This window comes from Protopterus annectens, chromosome 12.part0, assembly GCF_019279795.1.
Source record: "Protopterus annectens isolate FY-2018-M chromosome 12.part0, PAN1.0, whole genome shotgun sequence".
NCBI classification, from domain to species: domain Eukaryota; kingdom Metazoa; phylum Chordata; order Ceratodontiformes; family Protopteridae; genus Protopterus; species Protopterus annectens.
The window spans coordinates 610,801,900-610,825,883 of record NC_056746.1 but is presented as its reverse complement, the minus strand read 5'-3'; the positions used below and the strand labels follow the sequence as shown (position 1 = coordinate 610,825,883).

Genomic DNA, 23,984 nt, shown 5'->3' with positions numbered 1-23,984 from the left:
CTAAAACTGTTCTGGTCTCCTGTCGACTCCACAGGACCACTTGTTACTGTACTACCTAATAGTGGCAATTACTTTACACCCCGCCCTGTTTTAACCTCGTCAACAACTGCTTCTCTATTAGTCACTGGGTAGCCTCTTACCTTCAAAAGATCCAAAATAAATTTAATTTCAAAGTCTTCCCTTTCGGAGGTCATTCTGGCCGCTCTGACCATCTGACCTTTAACAATACTTTTTTTTCTGTTTCCAAGGGTGATCACTGTTGAAGGGAAGATAGGAGTTACTGAATGTACTCTTTCTATGAATTCTAGATTTCAAACCCTCACTAGTTTTATCTAACCTAACATCTAGGTAATGAATTCCATTTTGATCAAATTTAGAAGTGAATTTTAAAAAAACTAGTGGTAGAGTTCAAAAAATCAAGAAAATCAGCAATAGAACTAGTTGTTCCCTCCCATATAATGAACAGGTCGTCCAAAAAAATGCAGATAAAATTTAATGTACTTTGAGTCAAAAATGTACTGCAACTCCCATTTTAGTAACACCAAATTGGCATATATAGGGGCACATGCCATCCCCATGGCAACCCCCCTGATTTGTTTAAAAGTCTCCCCCTCAAAATAAATTAAGTTGTTCTCCACCACAAGCCTCATAAGTTCAACTAGAACATATGTATCAATGTCTAGTAATGATCTTTTTTCTTCCAACAGGGTCCAAAATAAATCAAGGTCCTCCTCAGTGGGGATGCAGGAAAACAAATTGACCACATCAATGGTTACAAAATACACTTCACCCGCGTAGGACTGCTGGGTTATACCAGTCAAAAAATCCCATGAGTCCTTTAAAGGTGGGTGTAGCCCCCTGTAATGTGTTTTAATGTTCGATCAAGAAAAGTTGCTATACAATAGACCTTAGAGCCCTCACTGGAAATGATAGGTCTATAAGGGGGATCAGTGGTGCACTTACTTTGGGGATGCCAAAGAAAGAAGCTAATCTTGGTTTCTTTATTGAAAAGGCAACCCCAAGCTTCTCGTCCAACCTATTTTCAAATGCTAATTTTTCCAATGCAAGGTCAATCTTTCTATATGAAATATTAATTTCGTTGGCAGATACTGGTAAATATATATCCGTGTCATTTAGAATTTCAGAGATCTTACAAGTATAGTCAAAAGCACTGACCAAAACCATACCACCCCCTCCCTTATCGGGCTTCATAATTCGAATTTCTCTATTAGTCACCAATTGCTCCAAAATTTGCCTTTCCTCCATAGTCAGATTCGTTTTAAAACCACATTTTTTCCAGAAGCTCTTGGTGACACTTAAACCATATATGTCAGTTGCACAAACTTCCTCATAAACTTGTAATGCTGGGTGAAGAGGAGGGATGAATGTATTTAACTTCCTACATTTGTTATCATTCATATCAGACTGGTCAAACATAATAGCTAAATTAAGCTTTCTAAAAAACTTTTAACTCTAATAAAGCATAACAAACATTAAATCTGACAGTAGGTATAAACTTAAAACCTTTTTCGAACAAATAAAAATGCTCCATTTTAACATCAGTCCCACTTAAATTAAAAATCTTAAAACCATTGTGAGAGTGTGTAACTCCATCACCATCCACTACTATACCTTCACTTTCCTTTTGGGTCTCGTTTGTTTTTTTCCTCTCCCCCTCCCTCCGGAAAAATCCTGCTCATTTGCCTCACATTCTTCACTAACAATCTCCATATGCCCGTTATGATCATGACCCTCCTGTGAGTCCAGTAGGTTAAATCACCCCAAAAAGGGGGTTTTAGGACTATTACTGGATCAGGACAGGAGTCATGCCGACGCATCGGAGCTGGAGCCCCAGGGAAGGGATCAACTCAAACTCTCTGATTCTTCTCTTCCTCTTGGAGCATCTCCTCTCAACAGCTTGGCTCTGGTGTTGGCCAAAGAACTAGGGTGGGTTGACATTGGGGGAGCTCTCTTAGCCTCTGCAGCTCTTTTTTCCTCTTTGGCTTTTGAGGTCTTTGAGTGGATTATGCCACAAGAGAAATGGTTTCTTCACTTTACTCAGATCCATCCCATCCCCTTTCTTTTTCTGCTTTGATCTCCACACCTCCTTCTTGACAGGGACAGTCAGCTTCCAAAAGTCTGAAGGAAGTTCTTTCTCTGAGTTCCCAGTCTGATTTTGACCCATTTGCTGAAGTTCCCCATTGTCAGGTCCAAAAGAAGCAGACTTTTAAAGAGACTGGTTTGGATAAAGGGGAGGGTTCACCATTAGAGATGTCACATTCGGCGAAATCCTAAAATTGATGAAACGGGGGGGGGGGTTGATCCACCAATACACCTACCCAGAAGAATCAGTGTCCCTAAAGGCTTATGAAGATGTCTCTTCTACCACCTGGGTGTGTCCCCCTCCTGACATCCTCATTGATTTGGTGGCTGAGAGGACATGAAAGGAGCCTGACACTGCTGGGCCTATACCTAAAAAACTTGACGACAAAATTCTGGCAGCACGAAAAGATAGGACCCACTGGAGTAAAGGTCTTCCTGTAGATAATGTGGTAGTAGTGGTGGCCACTCTTAAGAGCTCTCTGAAGAGAGTACTTCTGTCCATCCCCCTAATACAGAATCTAGGGCTCTGGACAGATTTTGAAAACGGACTTGCACCTTTTCTCTTAGAGTGCTGAATTACCTGGCTCATGTTGCATGTTTTCAGAGAGAGAATTAATCAAGGAGCTTACCAGTTCTCTCTCTCGGGTAGTTTGAAGTGGTTAGCTAGAAGAATGTGGAGTTCCAGCTACCTACCTTAAGTTCACTTTCCAGTGTTTCCATGTGTCTGCTGTCCAATGCCGCTGATGGACCAGCTAGAGCAGCAGGCACCAGCATAACCATACATTGTCTTGTCTGGATACAGTTGTATGTTTTTGCAAAATGCTTTAAAATGTCCTTTGTTGATCCCCCCCCCCCCCTTTGATGGTTCCACTTTGGACCTGAAGTTAAGGAGACACTCATCAGAGGTGAGCATGATGGTAAGACCCTGTTTGCCATGGGAATCTGGTTCTCAACTCCTGAAAGGACCTTTTACAGGAATCAATAAAGAAGAAAGAAAATGTGGTTCAGAAAATCACAGGGTTTTAACCAAGACACTTCTTTGAACAAACCTTCCCATGGCAGGGGGAAAGGTGGTAATAATGGACAGGGCCCTAGGGGCAGAGGTAGTCTGCAAAACCAAGGACATTGTTGACTGTTTCCAGAGAAATACTTTCAGCACTCCTGAAGGATTTCCTGAATTCTGGAGCTAGATGGGGGGTGCTTATCCCTACACCCGCTATCCTGGCAGACCATCACTTCGAACTCATGGGTGTTGCAAATAACCACCAGAGGGTATCCAATTCCTTCCCTTTCTCTTTGTCTTTCTCTTTCCCTTTCCAAAACAAGGAAAAGAGTTCCCCTAGTACCACCTCATCAAATAGAATCCACCACTACAGAAGAAAAGCAAGATGTTATAAAAAGCTGTGCAATAGGTCCCATCAGACCAACTACGATCTGGAGTCTACTCGGGGATCTTTTTAGGTCCAAGAAAGACAGAGGACCTAAGGCCAGTTTTGGACCTAAGCCATTTAAATTGGTTTGTGAAGCAGACAAAATTCAGGTCGGTCAGGGTTCAGTCCATTCATCTTCTACTCAAGGAGGACAACTGTATGTGTTCAGTAGATCTCCAAGATGCTTATTATAGTCATGTAAAAATAAGTGAGTATTCAAGAATATTTCTCTTCTGAAACCACACAAAAGACCAATGAAAACAGCTCTACTTTCCAAAATAAGAATTTAATAAAAACCTTTTAGTTGTCTCTCCTCTCCTAGCGCCTCGGCTGCAAGCCTTTACAGAGTAAAAAAATATTTCTCTGTTTCAGGCTGGGAACCTGTCATTTTCAATTCATAGCACTGACCTTTGGACTCACCGCAGCCCCTACCGACCCCCCACCCCCCGGGTGTTTACCAAATGCATGGCAGTAGTGACAGCTTATCTCAGACTGCAGAGGTTCTGGGTGTTCCTGTACTTGGATGATTGACTCCTGACTGCTGTGACCAAGAATCTTCTGATCAGGAAGAGGGACCTTTTACTCTAGTTACTTCACACCTTGTGTGTCACAATCAGCATATTCAAGAGCCAGCTAAATCCCTGTCATTCTCTAGCATTCATTGGATGTCACCTGAACACAATAAACTAGATAGCAACCTTACCAAACTTCATGTTTTTTTCACTCTGAAAAGTAACAGATCAGATGTTCTTCGTGTTTCACTGTTGCAGTCATCACATTTGGGTTATCTGCTTGCAGTAGCCCTCAGTCAGCCTGATTATCAAAGCCTTGGGTCCTGCGTCAGTTGCTGTCTCATCTTCCATGACGTCAGGTAGTCAGGGGTATAAAGCATGCAGCCAATGCCATTACATCAATCTTTCTTGCTGTGCGGTGCCCGAAGCAGAAGCAGTTCGCAAGTGCCGGTCGGCCAGCTCCTGAAATTTTTGTTTTCGAGTTTCAGAACCGAAGTCTTCAACTAAAGCTAAGTATCCCATTGGGGAAACATTTTCTTGCTCTAAACCAATGTCAGTAACGGTCAATAATTGTATTTCTTGTGGAAAGCAAATACCTCAAAGATTTTTATTCGTACTGTATTCCTTGCCTTGGCTCTGACCACAACGTACCTCGCTGTCTGTTTTGTGCCTTATTTAACTATTCATCGTCAGTATATTTATGCTTCTAAATATTTTGGTATTCGGTTCAATTATCAGGTTATGGCTTCGGTAAGCCACCTGACAACCGACAATCCGAAAAAACGCAAAGATAAAGACAGAGACAAGCCGCCTAGGTCCAAAGCTGCCGAAGATGCTTCTCCTAAGCTAATCGCCAGTTCGCCGGCACTCAGTGAGGTGCTTTCGTAGCCCCTGATACCCGCTACTTCAGATTCGCAGGCCTCTACTGAGACCCATTTGGAGTCCGCTATGCCGTGAGATACTTCAATTGTGGAACCTGCGGATGTCTCTACCTTGGGAGCAAGCTTGAACACAACTTCCCAGATGGCTCTCCTCACTCCAGAGAAACAAGTTAAAACAAGTTCATTTGACAGCTTACTTCAAACTAATGGCCACAAAGACCCTGCTATCTGCAAGACAAATGCTGCAAACCTTGCGGTTCATGGCCTCCTGCATTCTCTTAATTCCATATGTAAGACTGCATATGAGGAAACTACAATGGTATCTAAAAAGCCTATGGTGTCAACATTCTCAGGATCTAGAAGCAATAATTTCTATCATACCTTGCCTACCGTTAGAGTTCCTTTGGTGGACAGAGGCCTGTCACCAAAACAAGGGACTGCCATTCACTCTACCCCCTGCCGCCCAAACCCTAACAGACACATCAGACTATGCATGGGGGGCTCACTTGACAGGGAGGTGCATTCAGGGCAAAAGAACCCAAGTCAAATGCACCTGCATATCAATCAAAAAGAAATGTTAGCTGTACAGAATGCTCTGACAGCCTTCAAGGACCACATTCTTCCAGGATAGTTAATGGTAAAGATGGACAACACCACTGTTATGTGGTACATAAACAAGAAGGGGGGGGTGCCCATTCTTACCCCCTCTGCAGACTAGCCATGGCTCTGTGGAACACAGCCTTGAGCTACCAAGTGCACCTACAGGCTCATTTCCTGCCAGAAAAGCTAAATACATTGGCAGACAATCTAAGCAGAAATTTCATGGACCCACACAAGTGGAAACTGGAACCAAGGACATTCAACATGTTGATAAACAAATGGGGGAGCCCAGAGATAGACCTGTTTGCCTCCCCCCAGAAGTACCCATTAGACAAATTCTGCACAAGAACACCTCACAAACAAGCTTGGAAAGTGGATGCCCTGTCCTTCACCTGGAAAAATCTATCAGTTTATGCCTTTCCTCCTCTGCCTCTCCTCTCCAAGGTACTACTAAAGATCAAACAGGACAAACCAAGGAAGATACTGATTGCACCAGACTGGCCTCACCAACAGTGGTACCCCCTCTTGCGCAGTGTGTCACTTTTGGCACCATGGCACCTGCCTCAGACCCCCTACCCTGCTGTGCCAGCAGAAGGGTCAGATTCTGCCCCCTCAGCTCCAAACCCTGAACCTGGCAGCCTGGCTAATTACCTGATCTCTCCGTTACCATCCCCCAGTAAACTAGTGTTGGATGTCATTCTGGAGGCAAGAAGGCCTAGTACTAGAAAATCTTATGCTGAAAAATGGAAAAGATTCTGTTCCTGGAACCAAACTTAGGGAATGAGCACAGCAGCGCCCAATTTACCTCAGATTCTTCAATACTTATCTGCGATGTTTCACAAGGGCCTTTCTTTTTCCTCCATCAAAATTCATGCCTCAGCCATTTCAGCTCATTACAACACAGAACCACCCCTCTTTTGTCATCCACTACTCAAGCAGTTCTTCAGAGGGGTCAAAATCTTAACCCCACCCAGGAGAGCCCCTACTCCAGCCTTGGACCTTAACTTTGTATTTGAAAAACTTACTCTACCTCCTTTTGAGCCAGTTGCAAATGCAGAGTTGAAATTCCTTTCTTGGAAGACAGCCTTCCTTTTCGCCATCACTTCAGCAAGAAGGGTGTCTGAATTACAGGCCCTTATAGCAGTGGAGCCTTTCATCATCTTCCATGCGGACAGGGTGTTTTTCAGGACCAATCCCTCCTTCATGCCCAAGGTAGTATCCAGAGTGGCTCTTAATCAGTCCATTCATTTGCCAACATTCTTTTCTAATCCACAGAATAGGGGAATGGATACTGCACTCCTTAGATGTGCACAGACAACTTAGATTTTACTTGGACAGGATTAAACATTTCAGGAAATCTGAACAGCTGCTGGTGGCATTTGCTGCAGGGGCAGAGGGGAAGGCCATTTCAAAGCAAACCATTTCTAAATGGATAGGCCATTGCATTCATTTCTGCTATAAGCACCATGGAAAGCCTATCCCACAGGGGATAAGACCTCATTCAACCATGGCTGCATCTACCTCTACAGCCTTTCTCAGAGATGTCCCTACCAGGGACATCCTAGAAGCTGCTACCTGGAGTTCTGCACATACTTTCACCAAGCATTACCATTTACCAATTTTCTCTAAATTCAGAGCTGGTTTTGCCACTGCAGTCCTGCAGGTCCTAATACTATCTAAAGTCCTCCTCCCATCCTTAGCTTTGGGAATCTACCCAAATGCGATGACTGCAACAGTGAAACATGAACATAGTACAGTTGTGTACACTTACCATAAATGTAGATGTTTGAGTGTATTCACTGTTGCAGTCCTGGCTACCCTCCCTCCAGCCCCCTGACTTCTTTTGGCTATACCTCTATTCCTTTTTATATGCTTAAAAGCTTTTTGGTGTATTTGCTTTTTTGTTGGAGGTATAACCTTGTATATATATTTAATTGCTCCCCATTAGGGGGACACCTGACATCTGGGGCAAGAAAAACTGATGTAATGGCGTCGGCTGGATGCTTTATACCCCTCACTACCTGACGTCATGGAAGATGAGACAGCAACCGAGGCAGGACCCAAAACTTTGATAATCAGGCCGACTGAGGGCTACTGCAAGCAGATAACCCAAATGTGATAACTGCAACAGTGATTACACTCTAACATCTACATTTATGGTATGTGTACACAACTGTACTGTCTTTGCTCTCCTTGCCTCTAGCAAAACTGATTCTAAAACTTCAAGGTGTTACAACTTCAACAGTCACTTTGATCCCAGTTTCACATTTTCACATGAGTGTTCTCCAATGGACCCTGTCAGTCCAGTGGTCTCAAATTATCAGCCATTAAATACCCCCATCAGACTAACTCCAGTGTGCAGCACTTGTATCAGCTGGTGGATAACCTCTCCACAATTGTTAGAAGATTGTCTTTTCTGTCTTCCAGCTTCCAAAGCTGTAGCCACCACAGACACTTCCATTTTAGGGGAATTACGAATGGAAAACTGTTCATGATACTTGGACATTGTTAGAGGCCAATCTTCACCTCAGTATTCTGGAGATGAGACCAGTGTTACTAGCATTCCAGATATTTCAAGACTCTCTATCAAAAGGTGTGATTCTGTTACAGACAAACATGTCTGTAGTCTGGTACATCAACAAACAAGGAGAACCAGATCTCATCGATCTCATCTTTTATGTTGCAAAGCCATGTGACAATGGGAGATGTCTTCTTGCTGCTTTCTTGTAGCAGTGCATGTCCTGGTGACTTCCAAAGAACTACCGGACAGATTAAGCTAAAACATTCTCCTGCCTCATGAGTGGTTCCTCAGACAACCAGTGGTGGATGAAATTTTCTGCCACTGGGCCCAGCTTTGCTGCCATCTGTTTGCATCCCACGTAAACAAGTGCAGCAGTTGCTCTGCCCTAATCCCTCCTCAGTGTCAGTCACCAAAGGACATTTTGATCCACAGTTGTCCCCCAGGTCTTCTTTATGCCTTTCTCTGTTCCTTCTGATTACAGAGTTCATTCAGAAAGCCAGATGGTGCAAGGCACAAGTAGTCCTCATTACCCCCTTATTGGTCTTGACAAGTTTGATTTCCATTTCTTTGGCCTTACCTCCTTTATCCTTCCTGGACTTGAGCTCACAGGCCAGATCTCCTGTCCCTCCTAGCCAGGTATCTTCTCCCATACCCAAATGCCTTGAAACTAACTGTTTGGTGCCTGCAATTTTAACAATGGCCAGAGATACCAGGTTTTCAGGCAAAGTAGTACACATCCTTACAGTTTCACAGAAATCTAGTACCAGGAAGGTATATCCAAGTATATGGAAAAAGTTTTCCTTTTGGGCTGTGGATCAGGGCTTAGAACGTTTTCCCACCCCTCTTTCTTCAATGTTAGGCTTTTTATCAGAATTGTTTCACAAAGGTTCAAGTTTCTCACCTATAAAGGTACAGTTAGCAGCTATTTCAAAATTGCACATAGGTCACACTTGGATAACTATAGCCTTCTTCAAAGTCGCCAAAGACTTTTTTGAGAAGAACATTTCTACTTAGACCTCCCATAAGGGATCCTGTTCCTTTGTGGGACATTACGATAGTGCTTCAAGCCCTTACACAAGCTCTTTTTGAACCAGTATCTTCCTTAGACTTAAAAATTTTAACATGGAAAGTTATATTTTTGAAAGCAGTTACTTCACCTAAAAGAATCCCAGAATAAAAAGCTCTTTCATGCAAACCACCATATTTGTTTTTCCCCACAAAGACCAAATCCTTATTTTATTCCAAAGGTGGTGTCTGAATTGAATATCAACCAGTCCAGACATCTTCCAGTTTTCTTCCCAGAATTTTCAAATAAAGGAGAATATACTTTACATTTGCCTGACATTCACAAGCAGCTTAGATTTTTGTCTTCACTGAACAAAGGGTTTCAGAAAGTCATATCAGTTGTTTGTAGCATTCTCAAAAGTTAGGCTAGGGCAGGGTGTATCAAAGATCAGTCTTTCAAAATGACTGTCTAACTACATTTTATTTGTGTATGATGAGTGGGGTTTATCTTTTATCCAAACGACCAACAGCTCATTCATCAAGGTCATTAGCAACTTCTACAGTTTTTCAACAGAAATTGCCTGTTGATGAGATTTGTGCTGCTGCAGTATGGTCTGTTGTCCATATCTTTGTGTCTTAAAGTTGGTTATATAGTCTAGATTACTGTCCTACTTTGGCTCCTCTGTCCTCAGGAGTATCCTTCCTTGATACCCCTCAGGTAATTGGTAGTTAGGGAATTTTTCCCAACAGTTGAATCAGACAAAAGTGGACAACACGGAATAAAAAAGTTGCATATTCACAGTGATAGATCCATGTTGTTCTATTTTCATCTGGTTCAACATTTCTTCATCCTTCCCTGTCCAAATTGTCACCTGTTGTACCTCAAAGAATGGACAGTGCTGTAGGGGAGTCTTGTAGATATCAACCTCAGCTGAATGCCTCATTTTCCTTACATTGATATATTTTTACACTTCAATTGATATGAGCATAGGTCACAATAAGGTAGCAGCATAGGATTTTTGATTGACAAACTCAGTCTGAGGTATTCAGAGGAAGAGAGAGGGAATTATGGGTAGGGGAGGAGTCAGAGTCCTGAAGCCACAAATTTGGAGGTGCCAAGACTGAATCCGAGTCCCAGCAGTTGAACCAAACAAAAATAAGACGACATGGATCTGTCATTCTGGAGAGTATATAACTTTCTTTTCATGTCAAAAGTGGCATCCAAATGAACCTTAATCAAGCCATTAATTTACCAGTATTATTTCTAAAAAATTCTAACAAAGGAGGGCATAGTCTTCATTTATTAGATTTTTGCAGAAAACTTAAGGTTTTATTTTATCTCTACAGGACTAAAGATTTTAGGAGATCTGATCAGCTGTTCATATTTTTATCTAGATCCAAGTTAAGCTAGAGTGTTTCTAAAGACATATTGTCAAGGTGGCTTTGGAAATAACAAACAATGTGAAGTATATGATTGGTTGTCAACAGAACAATAATTCTCAACCCTTAGTAGAATATAGAAGCATCTTGATTGAATATAGTACCATTAGTTAGACAAATGATTGGCTAACATCAAAGCACCAATTACAAGATCTTGTTCTTAGCTCATGCCTATAAGTTCACTGATGCTACATTGTGATTGGAAGTAAAATTCAAAGGAAAAAGAAAGTGACTAAAGCCTCATTATGATGTTTTTTCAATGTTATTTAAACCATTGCTGGTCTTTACATTACACGATCTGAAGAAGGCAGTTCATGCCGAAAGCGCTCATTCTTCTTAATCAAGTGGAACTTGCTCATTCTCTGCTGTGGTGACGTCTACAGGATTTTGCTTCTTCTGTTTTCCCAGCCTGAGACACTTCAGTGTGAGTGGGATATATATTCTCATTTTACTTGGTATAGATTATCAGATATTTCCTTTTATAAGAGCATGAAAATTTGTTTATTGAAAGGTGTATCAACTCAATCTGAGGTATTTTAGAGGAAGCGAAGGATTATGGATAGAGGAAGAATCAGAGCCCTGGATCCCACAGCTTCTAAAAGGTCTGATCCAATAGCTGAAAAGTTGAACTAGATAAAAAGAAGGCAACACAGATATATTGTCATCGTGCATACATTTCTATAATGTATTTGTGAACCAGGCCAGCCAACTTACCTGGATTACAAAAGAAGTAAAAGTAAATTTCCACTGCTATCTTTAAACTCTGTGTAATTACATGTAATTTAAGAGTCTAGAGAGCAAGCAAATAATCTTTTTTATGTAGCAGGAAGTTTTGTTTGGTTTTGATGACAAAGACGGAAGCAAACTATTGTTTGAAACTACTAAGGTGCACATGCACTGATATGCGCGTATATGCAAGCACATACACACACAGACATGCACACACAGACACGCATGCATAACATTGGTGAGATTACAGTAGTTTAAGCTGCAGCCATCTTAACTAAATTCAGTTAAACAATGTGATTACTGCAACCTGTGTATACCAGTCAGCATAAACAAAGATTGCTAGGAGAAAAATAAATAAATGCGGCACTTCTATTTTTAATTTATTTATTCATTTATTTAAGGGAACTTGCCATCAACTGCAGAGCTGGGTCTACACATAGAAAGTTGATTATTGATACTTTTACTGTTGTACCTTTTTGGGGATTTATTGTACAGTTATTGATGATGCACTGAGATGTAAAAATGGGAAACGGATGTTAATGAGTAATACTTTTGTTTTAGATGAGACAGGCTGACAGGGAGATTGTGACGGCTCTTACCCACAGGCCATGGAGTCTAAGTCATCAGATAAATGGAATGCCTCGTTTTAATTCCATTTGGAAGCATTACTGGCTTGTGCTTATGGATATTATTCTGGACTGGAGTCTGCACAATGTATTGTGGAATTTGTGTGGGATTTCTGCATTCCTCATACAGAAGGATTTTGTTTCTGTGTAAGTATCTGACTAAATTATGCTCTATAAATTCAGAGGTATGAACACTGTGCTAAAGTGTCTTCATTATCTGGTGAAACTACAGCATTTTATGATTTGTTAATGTTTTAGCAGTGTTTTCCCCAGAAATTCCAGCTAATTTAGTGGAATTTCAATTGCCTGAAGACAAGCAGTGTATGGGGTTACGCGCTTTAGAACAGATAGTGTGTAGAAACTGTATTTCTTGTCATTTGTCCTTGTACTTTTTCCTGTTAAGGAAATTGCCTTCACACATCCTACAACAAAATTGGCTAATAAAAGCAAAGTAGCAAGATGACACCACAGTATAAAGCCTAATTAAAAACAAGAGTGGACAGTATGACTTTACAGAATCCGTTTCCTGTGAAACTTTCATAAACTGTTGCTTAGCACTGTAAACTAAAAACACAAACTTTAAAAGAAGTTATGTACTTACCATAACATTCCATGTTTGTAGTCCATCTCACCTACATTCCTGCTGGATGGGTTTAGAGCCGATATTTGTTTCCTTTTTCAACTAGAAGGGCTTGCCTGTTTCTAAGGTCACTCTTTCAAAATTTGTAGTTATGGCTACAAATGTAAAATAAATAAATAAAAATAAATATTTGGCTCTGACTCTGCCGATACTAAAATTTGAGAGCTTTTACTGGCTCGAGGCTAGCCCCTATCCCATGGTGCCTCGTGGCAATTCCCCAGATCTAGTTTGCAAGAAAGCAATAAGTACCTATCAGGCAAGACCAATAGCAGAGCTGCATATATATAGACAAGGGATTTTGAAAATATAATCCATGCCAGGTGGACATCAATAGAACCAGGTCAGACAGCACCAGTATAGTCCACCAGATCCCCCAGAAACAGGAAGGGGGCAGGAGGGAGGGACGCAAGAATGTAGGTGAGATGGACTACAAACATGGAACGTTATGGTAAGTACATAACTTTGTGTTATGTAGTCCTAACTAGCTGTAATTCTTGCTGGATGGGACAGCGTCCCTAGCACCTGCATCCCGTGTTGCTCAAGCAAAGAGACTCTAGTACAGTGGACCCAAATGAAGACCTCTCCTGGGAGGCCAAATCCAATTTGTAATGAGTGACAAAAGTATGTGGTCTTGCCCAAGTAGCTGCTGCACAAATAATATCAATTGGGAGCCTAGATCTAAAGGCACATGAAGTAGATCTACCTGTAGTAGAATGACCTTTAATTCTGGTAGGTAATTGTTTGCCAGCTTGTTGATAAGCAAAGGAAATGCAATCCGAAAGCCATTTTGAAAGAGTGACCTTAGAAACAGGCAAGCCCTTCTTCTAGTCGAAAAAGGAAACAAATAGTTGATCTGATTTTCTGAATTCTTTAGTCCTCTGTAAATAAAATCTGCAAATTCTGTGAACGTCTAACTGGTGTAGTCTATACTCAGATTTATTAGAGTGGTTTGGAAAAAACACAGGTAACTCAATAGAAGTATTCAGATTGTGCTCTGAGCATACCTTGGGAAGAAAGGAAGGGTTTGTCCTGAGAGAGACTCTATCCTTATGAAAAGTAATGTAAGGAGGTTGAATAGTTACAGTTTGCAGTTCTGAGAATCTCCTAACAGAAGTTATGGCTACTAAGAATAGTGTTTTCCATGACAACAATTGTAGGTCTGATGAAGAGGAAGGCTCAAAGGGTGCAGACATCAAAGATGAGAGGACTAAGTTTAAGTCCCAGGGTTCTAATGGTTGTTTGATTGGAGGCCTGAGAAGAAGAACCTTTAAGAAAGTTTTACAGAAGGAGTGCTGCATGGTTGAGTTTCCCATGAAACCAAAATGGAAATTGGAAATGGCAGCTAGCTGAATTCTAATTGTAGCAGCTGCTGCTCCTTCATGAAAAATTGTCGCTAGGAAGGAGCCATAAATGGATCTAAGCCCCGGTTTGTAGCCCAAACCGAAAACCTTTTCCATTTGCTGGAGTATAGTTTCTGAGTGGAAGGTTTATGGGATGAAATTAGAATGTGTTTGACCACAGGGGAAAGGGGAATACACCTGGCTATTCGTGGAACTGGAGCAGCCATGCTGTCAATTTAAGGGTGTGGATGGTGGGGTGGAACTGTCCCGATTGATGAATCAGGAGATCTGGAGATGGGTCTAGAATACATGGTTCCTCCAAAAGGTAGGGCCACAGGAAGGGAAACCAAACTTGTCGATGCCAGTAAGGAGCAATGAGCATCAAGGAACTCAACTGTCTTGCTTTCTGTATTAATTTTGGGATGAGTGGAAAAGGAGAAAAGGCATAAAGAAGTCCTGGGGGCCAATCGTGGACTAGAGCATCCCTGGGTGAGATCCCCGGATGGGGAATGAGGGGTAAAGTAGCTGCTGCATTTGGTGTTCAGGTGAGTGGTAAATAGGTCGCAGCAAGGCTGGCCCCATCTGTAAAATCTCTTTCGCAACTTTTGGATTCAGGGACCACTCGTGAGGCATTAGAATTGCTCGACTGAGTTTGTCTATTACATTGGATTTCCCCGGGATATGCGTTGCTATCAGGAAGCATTGTGTATCCATCGCCCATTTCCAAACTCTTAGGACCTCTTTGCAAAGCGGGTAAGATTTGGTTCCCCATTGCTTGTTTATGTACCACACGACAGACATGTTGTCTGACTGAATCGCAATCGTCCCGGTGGGAAGGGAGCTGTGAAGTGCTTGCAACGCATACAGAACCGCTCTCATCTCCAGAACATTGATGTGCAAGTGGTTCTCGTGGTTCTGCCTAGTACCTTGGACTGTCATTCCCAGATAATGCCCCCCCCCCACCCACCCTATCTGGGAAGTGTCCGTGGCCAAAACTGCTTCTCTTGGGGAGGAACAAGTGGACGACCTAGGAGAAGTTGTTTTGTGTGCAACCACCATGTCAGATCCTTTTTGCAGGTGGTTTGTTATAAAAATCTGGTGAGACAATGGGAGGTCTTGCATCGACCATTAGGCAAATAGCAGCCACTGAAGTATCCTCATGTGTAGACGAGCAAGAGGAACTAATAGGATGGCGGAAGCCATAGTCCCTAGGATTTGAAGGACTACTCTGCCCTGAACTTTTTGTTTGCTTAACAAGGATCTGACTTGACTGCGTAGAGACTCTACTCTTTCCAGTGTTAGTCTTACTGACATGGTGGTTGGGTCTATTTCTGAGCCTAAGTACACAATATGCTGCGAGGGAGATAAGACTGACTTCTTTAGGTTGATAGTGATGCCTAGACTGGCGCACAAGGATAGAGTCTCGTCCCTGGTTCTGATGAGTTGATGCTTTGTGGTAGCAGTGAGGAGCCAGTCGTCTAGGTACAGAAACACCTGGAATTCTTGACATCTCAGGTGAGCCGATACCACTGCCATGCATTTGGTAAACACTCTGGGGGCTGTAGTGAGACCAAAGGGCAGTGTTCTGAACTGAAAATGACTGGCTCCCAGCCGGAAGCATAAGTGTCCCCTGGAGCGCCTGTTCATTTTGATGTGGTAGTACGCGTCCTGGAGATCGAGCACATCCAGTTGTCTTTCCCGATAAAGGGAAGTATCGACTGCAGAGTGACCATTTGGAACTTCAATTTCTTTATATGCTTGTTGAGCCTGCTGAGATCTAAGATTGATCTCCAGTCCCCTGTCTTTTTTGGAAGTAAAAAGAATCAAGAGTAAGTTCCAGATCCTATCTGCTCTGCAGGGACTTCTTGGATGACTCTTTTTTTGCAGCAACGAGATGACCTATGATGTTGCACTGTCTAGTTGGATGGGTGGTATGTCTGGTAGAGACCAGTTTGTTGGAGGTTCGGAAACAAAGGGGATCAGGTAACCTCATGATATTATGGTGTATACTCAACGATCTTGGGAGATGGTTAGCCAGGCACTTGAGTACAGCGATAGATGACCCCCGACTGCCTCCAGAGACTGACAGTCAGGCAACCCCACAGGGGGCGCTGGAAGGGATGATCGGAGTAAGTTTCTCTGTCTCCCTGATGTTGCGGACCTCCTCTTCTGTGAGGGCGGCGTCCATTATATCCTCCCCCTTTGCCTCTAGGGGAGAGTTGACCTTGAGCCTGAGGGACAACCTTTTTGAGATTTACGGAACCACGTTTTCCCTCCTGTATTACCCTTGGGATAGGGTCTAGACGGGAGGGACAAACGGACTCAACAGCAGATAAGGTTTTCCTTTCCTACTCGCACCTAGTCAACGCATCTTTCACTTGGGGTCCAAAAAGAGATGAACCATCAAAGGGGACATTAGTGAAGGAAGACTTGAAGGACTCTGTAAAATTACAAAGACGCATCCAAGAATGTCTCCTGAGAGATATTCCTGCTGCGGCTGCCCTACTCGCTCCATCTGCTGCATACGATATCAGCCTCATGGAGGAAGCTATGGAAGTAAGAGTGGAGAGCTGCACAGAAACCTTATCCATGGAAACTGGAGCTGTTAAACTCTGGAGGGTGTCTCCTAACTCTTTCAGGAGATCCCTCTGAAGATGAGTAAAATGAGTAAGGTAATTCAGTGATCTTAGTGTAAATGCTGCTGAAGAAAAAGTATGCTTCCCATACCTATCCATCATCCTGGACTCCTTGTTAGGAGGATAGATATTAGAAGATGTCTCAGATAACTCCTGCTTGGTGGCCGCTGCTACCACCATGGCATCAATGGGAACTCCCTTACTAAGAAAGGTCTTGTCCTCAGGTGCTGTCATGAACTTATTTGGCTTCCTCGGGACAGGCTCCACTGAATCTGGAGAGGTCCAGGCTTTCCGCGATATGACCCCCAAGTTGATAATAAGGCGGTGTTACCCAGGAGGTGGAAGGTCAGGAACCAAAGGCCTCAAGATACACTTCATCCCCAGTAGGGTTAGAGGTCTTCCAATCACCCCTCTGTAAGGATTTCTAGGATGTCAGAAAAGGAGACTTCCTCAGAGGGGGATGTAGGGGACCCTTCTGATTCCTCTAAATCAGTGTCTGGCGTGACAGACTCAGGTGAGTCGACATGCTTCGTCTTACACAGCCTCTTCCAATGGAGCTCTCCAGTGGGATAATCTGGGGAGGTCTCGGAAGAGGGGGCACCTCCAATGGAGGCTACTTGGGCCTCTGGCTCCGTACGCTGTGTGGGTGGCAGGGGGGAAGAGGTTGCTGCCTGCTGCTGGTGGGACACAGGTTCCAATGTTATGGCTTTAGAAGAGGATAAAGCCTTCTCTATACCTTCAAAAGCCTTCCCCCCTCTCTCCGAAGAAGACCTCTGCTCAGAGGGGATAGATGGTCAACTCCGAGCAAGGGGGAACGGCTCCGAAGCAGAAGTGGGAGCCGAGCTGAGTCGAGCCGAAGCTCTGAGAGGGAGGGTTGGTTCCGACGAGAACCCAGGGTGACTGTTCCCCTCGGAGCCAACTCGAGAGCGTCGGCTCCCAGATCCCTCGGTTCCAGACTGAGCCATTGAGGATAAAGTAATTGGCTCAGGGGAAGCAGGTTGAATCCCCGGAGCCGACAGGTCCAAGACAGAAGAACCTGAAGTAATAGGCTCCGAGAGTGAAGCGGTCGAAGGAGGAACAGTGGTCGGTAAGGGGGGGTCGGCTCCGAAACCTTTGGTCCGGAGGGGCTAATTTTCTTGCCAGAGCTGGATCTGAAAGCAACCACTTCACCAGCCGCTCGATGTCCTCATCAGATAGAGTTCTGGAAGATCTGGTGGAAACAGAAGCTCTTCTTCTCTCCAAAATAGGAGATCTCAAGGTGGGAGACCAACCTCAATTTCCGGTAGAATTTTCAGTACCGAAGATTGCCTCGGAGAGGAGGAGACCGACGGCACTGAAATGGATGAAGCTGAGTCAGACTGGAACTTCTTGGCTCTGACGCTTTTGTCTTTTTAGTCGGCTCTGACGTTGTGGCCGAAGATTTTCTCTTGGAGGATTTTGGAGCTGCCTGACCAAGTTCCAGCTGTTCTGGAAGGAACTGGTCATGAGACCCCTATCAATGAGTTTCCTCTTTCTTTCATTTAAAACTCCAGTGCTAAATGTGTGACAAAAGGTGCAGGGTTCCTGCAAATGGGCTTCACCAAGGCAATGCACGCAACTGTTGTGATTGTCTGTGAGAGACAATTTTTGTACACACCTATCACACCTCTTAACCCCTGAAGGGCAATGATTCTTATGCTCCCAGTCCTTATCTTTTGACATTCTGACTAACAGGAATAGGGAAGCTAAATAACAACCAGCAATACAACACTAAATACTAACCACAAACAAGAAAAGTGAGGAAGAAAGAAGATAACTTTTTTTAAAAAAAAAAATATTTAAACTCTCGCACACAGGGAGGAAAGGCCCTCTAACTTAAACGGGCCGTACAGTCCTATGGGGAGGAATAGTGGTTGAAACTCTCAAAAACAGTCAAACAAGAGACAAAACGTATGTGTGTATGTGTGTGTGTGTGTGTGTATATATATATATATATATATATATATATATATATATATATATATATATATGTGTGTGTGTGTGTGTGTATATATATATATATATATATATATATATATATATATATATATATATATATATATATATATATATATAGGTTCATAGGTAGGTACTAGGCTGTCTGCCCTAGGGCATTTATAAGCCTAGCCAGAATTGTTGGCTTTCACCTCCCTTTTAGACTAGATTCCTGAGCCTCTGTCCAGCAGGGCCATAGAAGTGATCCCATGAGTAAATTTACGATTTCCCATCCACTCATCAAGATTTCTCTTGAAGAGAGTCAACAAGGGGCTCTGCCTAACATGGACTGGGATTCTATTCCAGAGTGAGGGAAGCCTTTGGGATATGAATCTATCCCTCCAGCATGTCCTGTTTATTGTTGTGCTAAGGTTTAAATCCCTGGAGCGTGTGGCTCTAATGGAATTGGTTTTCTTGAGGTAGAGCATGTCCAACAGTTCCGGGTTAGACATGGCCTTGAACGTCAGGCAGAGATCGCCTCTGAGTAGGCGGTAAGCAACTGAGTAGAGCTGGAGCTTCTTTAGTCGAGCTGCATAGGGCATCTGTTTGAGGCCCACGATCCTCTTGGTGAGGTATTTTTGGGGTCTCTCCAGCTGTTGCAGGTGTCGGGTAAGGTACATCCCAAATGGGGCATTGTACTAAATTATGGGCACAATGACCTCTTTTGATCTAGATGTGAACCTTTTTGTGATTAGATGAGCTATACAGAAGGTTTTTCTAGCCACTTTGGCAATGTGATTGTCAAAGGACAGGTTACTATCTACTTGGGTCCCCAGATCCCTAATTACTTCTTCGGTACTTGGATTACCAACTATGTGGTAGTTTGTGGGCACTTTGTTTTTCCCAAAGGGGATGACTATGCACTTTTTGGCATTTAGCTTGAGACCATGGTTCTGACACAAGGTATCCGTCTCCGTAATGCCCTTCTGAAGGATGCTTGTGTCAGCCGGGGAGTCTATTATGGCTCCCAGTTTGTGATCATCTGCAAACTTTGTAAACCACAGTCCTCCCATGTTTGCCTATACCTCATAGGTATATACCGAACAAGTGGGGTCCCAGGACTGAGCCCTGTGGGGCTCCACTTGTAACCGGTTTAGAGTCGGACATGGCACCCGCGACTCTGACCATGTGAGTTCTATCCCTGAGCCAGTTTGCAACCCATCTTGTCACATATGGGTTAATATTTAAGCTGGTAAGCTTATATATGATGCCTGAGTGGGGTATTGTCGAAGGCTTTTGCGAGGTCCAGGTAGGCCATGTGGACTACCTTTCCCTCATCTATGGCCTTGGTAACTGTTTCAAAGAAGTCAGCCAGGTTTGAGGCAAGGTCTGCCTTTAACAAAGCCAAATTGGGTAGGGTCCAGTGTTTGGAGGTTCCCAATGTCTTTGTTTATGACATCCATGACGATGCGCTCCATAGCCTTGCAGACCAGGCTAGTCAGGCTTATAGGGCGATAGTTCCCTGGATCTGTTGTGGCGCCACCTTTGTGGAGTGGAATCACTGTTGCTGTACGCCATTCTTTGGGTACATAACCTGTGTTAAGGCTGAGTTGGAACAATGAATTTATGTGAGGGTTTAGTTCGTTTTGGAACTCATGTAAGACGCAGCCCAGGATACCATCCGATCCCATTGATGCTGTGTTTTTTACTTTGGAGAGGGCTGCTTTCACCTGTGTGTCTGTGATGTCTGGGGGATTGCATTCTTTTGGGATAGATACTGGCTCATTTGGGGGGGTGGGGGGTAAAGTTTGCACTGAACCTGTCCGCCAGGATGTTGGCAATGTCAGTGGGTTCAGTGTATTTTGCGCCATTTAGCACCAGCTCATAGCATATCTGAGAGTAGCCACCCAGATTCTTGATGTAGCTAAAGAACGCCTTATGATTATCTTTAGAGTCTTTGGCGATTTTTCTTTCAAAGCTAGCCTTTGATGATTTTATGAGGGATCAAAGTTTCTTGCTAGTACTGATCAGGGAGGCCTTCCCTTTTTGGGATTTTGCCTTTTCATGTAATCATTTCCTCCTTCTGTTGTATAGCTTATTTATGGCCGGGGTCCACCAGACTGGTCTCCTGTTTTTGGATGAGTGAGTCTTGGTTTTACTTGGGATAGCACAATCCATACATTCTTGTAGGTGCTCTTAGAGTGCACTTGTAAAGGATTCTGCAGTTTGAGTAGCATTTTCCATTTGCCCGGGGGCTTTGAAACTTCCCACCTCGGTCTTGAAGTGTGAAGTTTGCTTTTGAGAAATTTTTCACAGTGGTTTCCTTGGCTGGTGGTGGGGACGGGATGTGGATGTCCATTGTGATTAGTTAATGGTCTGATCTTACCAACGAGGGGTTTACCTCTGGTGTGGAACATTTAGCCCCCATGTTGGTGATGACCAAGTCCAATATGTTGTCCCCTCTTGTAGGAGTGGTGACCAGTTGTTCCATGGCATTTGAGTTTATAAACTCCAGGAACCGTTGGGCAAAAGAGTTGGGACTTGAGAAGTTTTCCCAGTCAATGTTTGGGTAGTTGAAATCCCCCAATAACATAGTGTTTGGTAAGACCTTCATATTTTCCAATGTTTTCAGGAATGCCGAGTGGGGGTCCTGAGACAGGGTGGGTGATCTGTAGCAGGCTACAAACTGAAAAGCAGTTTACCTACTGTTAGTTGCACATGGATGGTTTCTGCTGCCTCGTGCAGTGCTACTAACCTTGAGGTGTGAGTATCCTTGATGAAAATGGATACTCCCTTGCCTTTAGTATTTCGGTCCGAGTTCTGGGGCTGAAAAGAATGGTATGAGTTGAATCCTGGTAGTGAAGGGGTGCTCTCTGGAGCCTTGAACCAGGTTTCTGTTACTTCACAGATATCGATTTTCTCCATACTGAGGAGTGCCTCGAGTGCGTGCATCTTTAGGTTTAGACTTCTGGCGTTGAGTAGCATTACCCTTAGTTTTTTGTTTCTGGTATTGTCTATGGAGGTGGGTTTGTCTTTTGAGCCTTGCCTAAAAAAGGCACTATGGGGGTGGCAAGAGCCTTAGCCAGTATTCTGAAGCCAAGAGTGACAGGTGCAAGCCGTCCCTGGCGAAGCAACGTGGCTTGTCGAGCATGTCTTCCCAGGATGACAGACACTGGATCCCCTTTGAATGACACCAGTAGCATAGCCAATTGTTGAAATTGATCATTTTGTCTTCATACTGTGGCATCATTCTTGGTGAGGGCAAGATGCTACTCGGGGTCAGGGTCATACCAGCCTGGGCTACATGATCAGAGAGCTCCTCTGTCTCTTTTCATGTAATCCAGGGAGGTACATCTCAGGTAGTTCACACCAACATGGACAATGACAGAATCATATTTGTACCTGATGTGGAGTGACCTGAGTGCTTGCGTTAGTGGTGGATCCTGGCACCTGACAGGCAGCTTACAATGATCTTGTCCTTGTTCAGTCTGATAAGTGGGACGTCAGTGTGCCTGACAATAGAGTCTCCAATTACTAGTGTATTAGGTGTGTTATTTAGCCTTGAGAGCTGCGACTGCATGGCACACTGACTTTGTGAAGTATGCGATTCATGAAAGTTGTTGTGGGGTAGTGGTTGCTTGGATGTCTGCTTTGGAGGTCTCTGTTGCTTTGGTAGATTTTTATTTAGAGCCTCTAAATATGTTTTTTGTGGGTTTGTTTGTCTTGTTTGCTGGTGCAATATGTCTATGTGAGACTGGTTGTGTGGTGCGAGTGGTTTCCTTCTCCTCCTGAGTGACTGTGCCAGTCTTGGGTTGAGAGAGCCCGGCCTCCAGTTTGGCTGTATAGTTGCATCTTTCACATATATTTGTGTTTGTTGGAAGAAGTAGAGGGTTGTCTATGTACATAAGGCAATTGTAACATTGCCTCAAGATTCCCAGATTCACCATCTGGACTGGAGAGTATACCTGAAACTGCGCTTTGGACATGCCTGGATGGTTTGTAGAATTGATTTATTGATTATCCGGAAATGGACGAATAGGGAGCCTTGTACTACTGGATAGTATAAGGGGGTGTAGTGCTAAACTTTGTTGGTTGCTGAGAAATTTGAGCAAGTGTTGGGCTGTAGAATGAATTGAGTGATTATCTTGGCGAGTTTGACTAGTTCTAAGGGAAAAATTGAAGAGCAGACTTTGTGGAGCCGAGAATAGTTAAAAACTGCTTCAATGGTGATATGCAAGATCACGCAAAGCCGTGCTAAAGCGGGTTTTAAGGCAGGGAGTTCAGAAAAGGTGGGAAACCAGAATATTTTTTTTTTTTCTAAATAACAGAAACTAGGCACTAGGACACTGTAAATGCTTTAAATCGGCTTGCACACTTGAGTGTGTAGCCTACAACAATTAAACAAGGCAAAAAACAACTTTTAGAAGTGCAAACACAAAAAATGCAGAAAACAAATGCTTTTCAGATCTCAGATAGTTAGAAAACTCGCTTTTCGGCGAGAATATAGTCGCAGGTAGGAAGGTTGAAAAAATATACTTAAATCTTAAAATGTCTCTTTCGCTCTCTGATGCTTGTAGAACTCTGCAGGATACCACGAGGAGCTGTGCTGAGTCTGATACAAGCACAAAACCACACTAAAGCGGGTTTTAGGGCAGGGAGTTTGAATGAGATAGGAAATGGCCCAAAATGGCCAATAAGCCTCAAGTTACTGGGCTGAGACCACTCCTCCAGGGACAGATAGGCTGCTCAAAGCTCCCCACTCTCACTGGTGAACAGAGAAGCTTCCTCCTATCCAAGTAAGGATATGGGCAACACAGGAACTATAACACAGCCTAGAATTCAGCAAGACCTGAAAACTGGACTATTCTAGTTCAGAAAAGGCAGGGTATGCCTCCCCAGAGCAAGATTGTGCAGAGGCAGATTCCCCTGGAGAGGACCTTACTTGGATGAGAGAGTTTTTCAAGTGGGACTCCACTGAAATGACTGAAGTCCAAAAGCGGTACTATGAACTCTTACAAATGGATACCTCTTCTGCCATTCCACCAGTCCTACCAGCCTTCTTAGACACCTTCAATGCAGCCTCAAAAAATCCTGAATCCCAACCTCCTGCGCCTAGAAGGCTTGAGAGATTTTATAAGGTCCCAGAAGGGGCTACATTTCTGATAAAATGCCCTGTTGCAGACCCTGGTACTATTTCGGTCTCTGCAGACAAACACTCCAGACTACTACCCTCTACCTCTGTCCTAACTGATAAGGACAGTAAAACATTGGAGTGCATTGGTAAAAGGTATACACCTCTAACACTTTGACCCTTAGGGCCATCAACTACAGGAGACTCGCATGTCTAAGTATTCCTTGGCTCTTTTGACTCCGGTTTCAAAATTCTTGACTAATGTTCCAGATTTGCCCACAGAGTCTCAAATCTCTACATTGGTTTCCTTGTCCTCAGAAGTAACAAGACACTTAATCAGATGTAGATATGATGCTGCAGAGGCCACAGCCAGATCTGCAGCTTCTGCCTCAGTACTCAGAAGATACTCTTGGCTGAGGCCCCAACCTCTACTTGAC

The 23,984-nt window shown here is 43.5% G+C and overlaps 1 protein-coding gene across 1 annotated transcript in view; it reads left to right on the top strand.

Annotated features, from left to right (window-relative positions):
* GDE1 (glycerophosphodiester phosphodiesterase 1) overlaps window positions 1-23,984 on the top strand; it is a 523,842-nt gene that overhangs the window by 389,667 nt on the left and 110,191 nt on the right. The window contains exon 5 of the mRNA XM_044089739.1: window positions 11,783-11,994. Coding sequence (XP_043945674.1) covers window positions 11,783-11,994 — 212 coding nt within the window. The remainder of the gene's footprint in view (window positions 1-11,782; window positions 11,995-23,984) is intronic.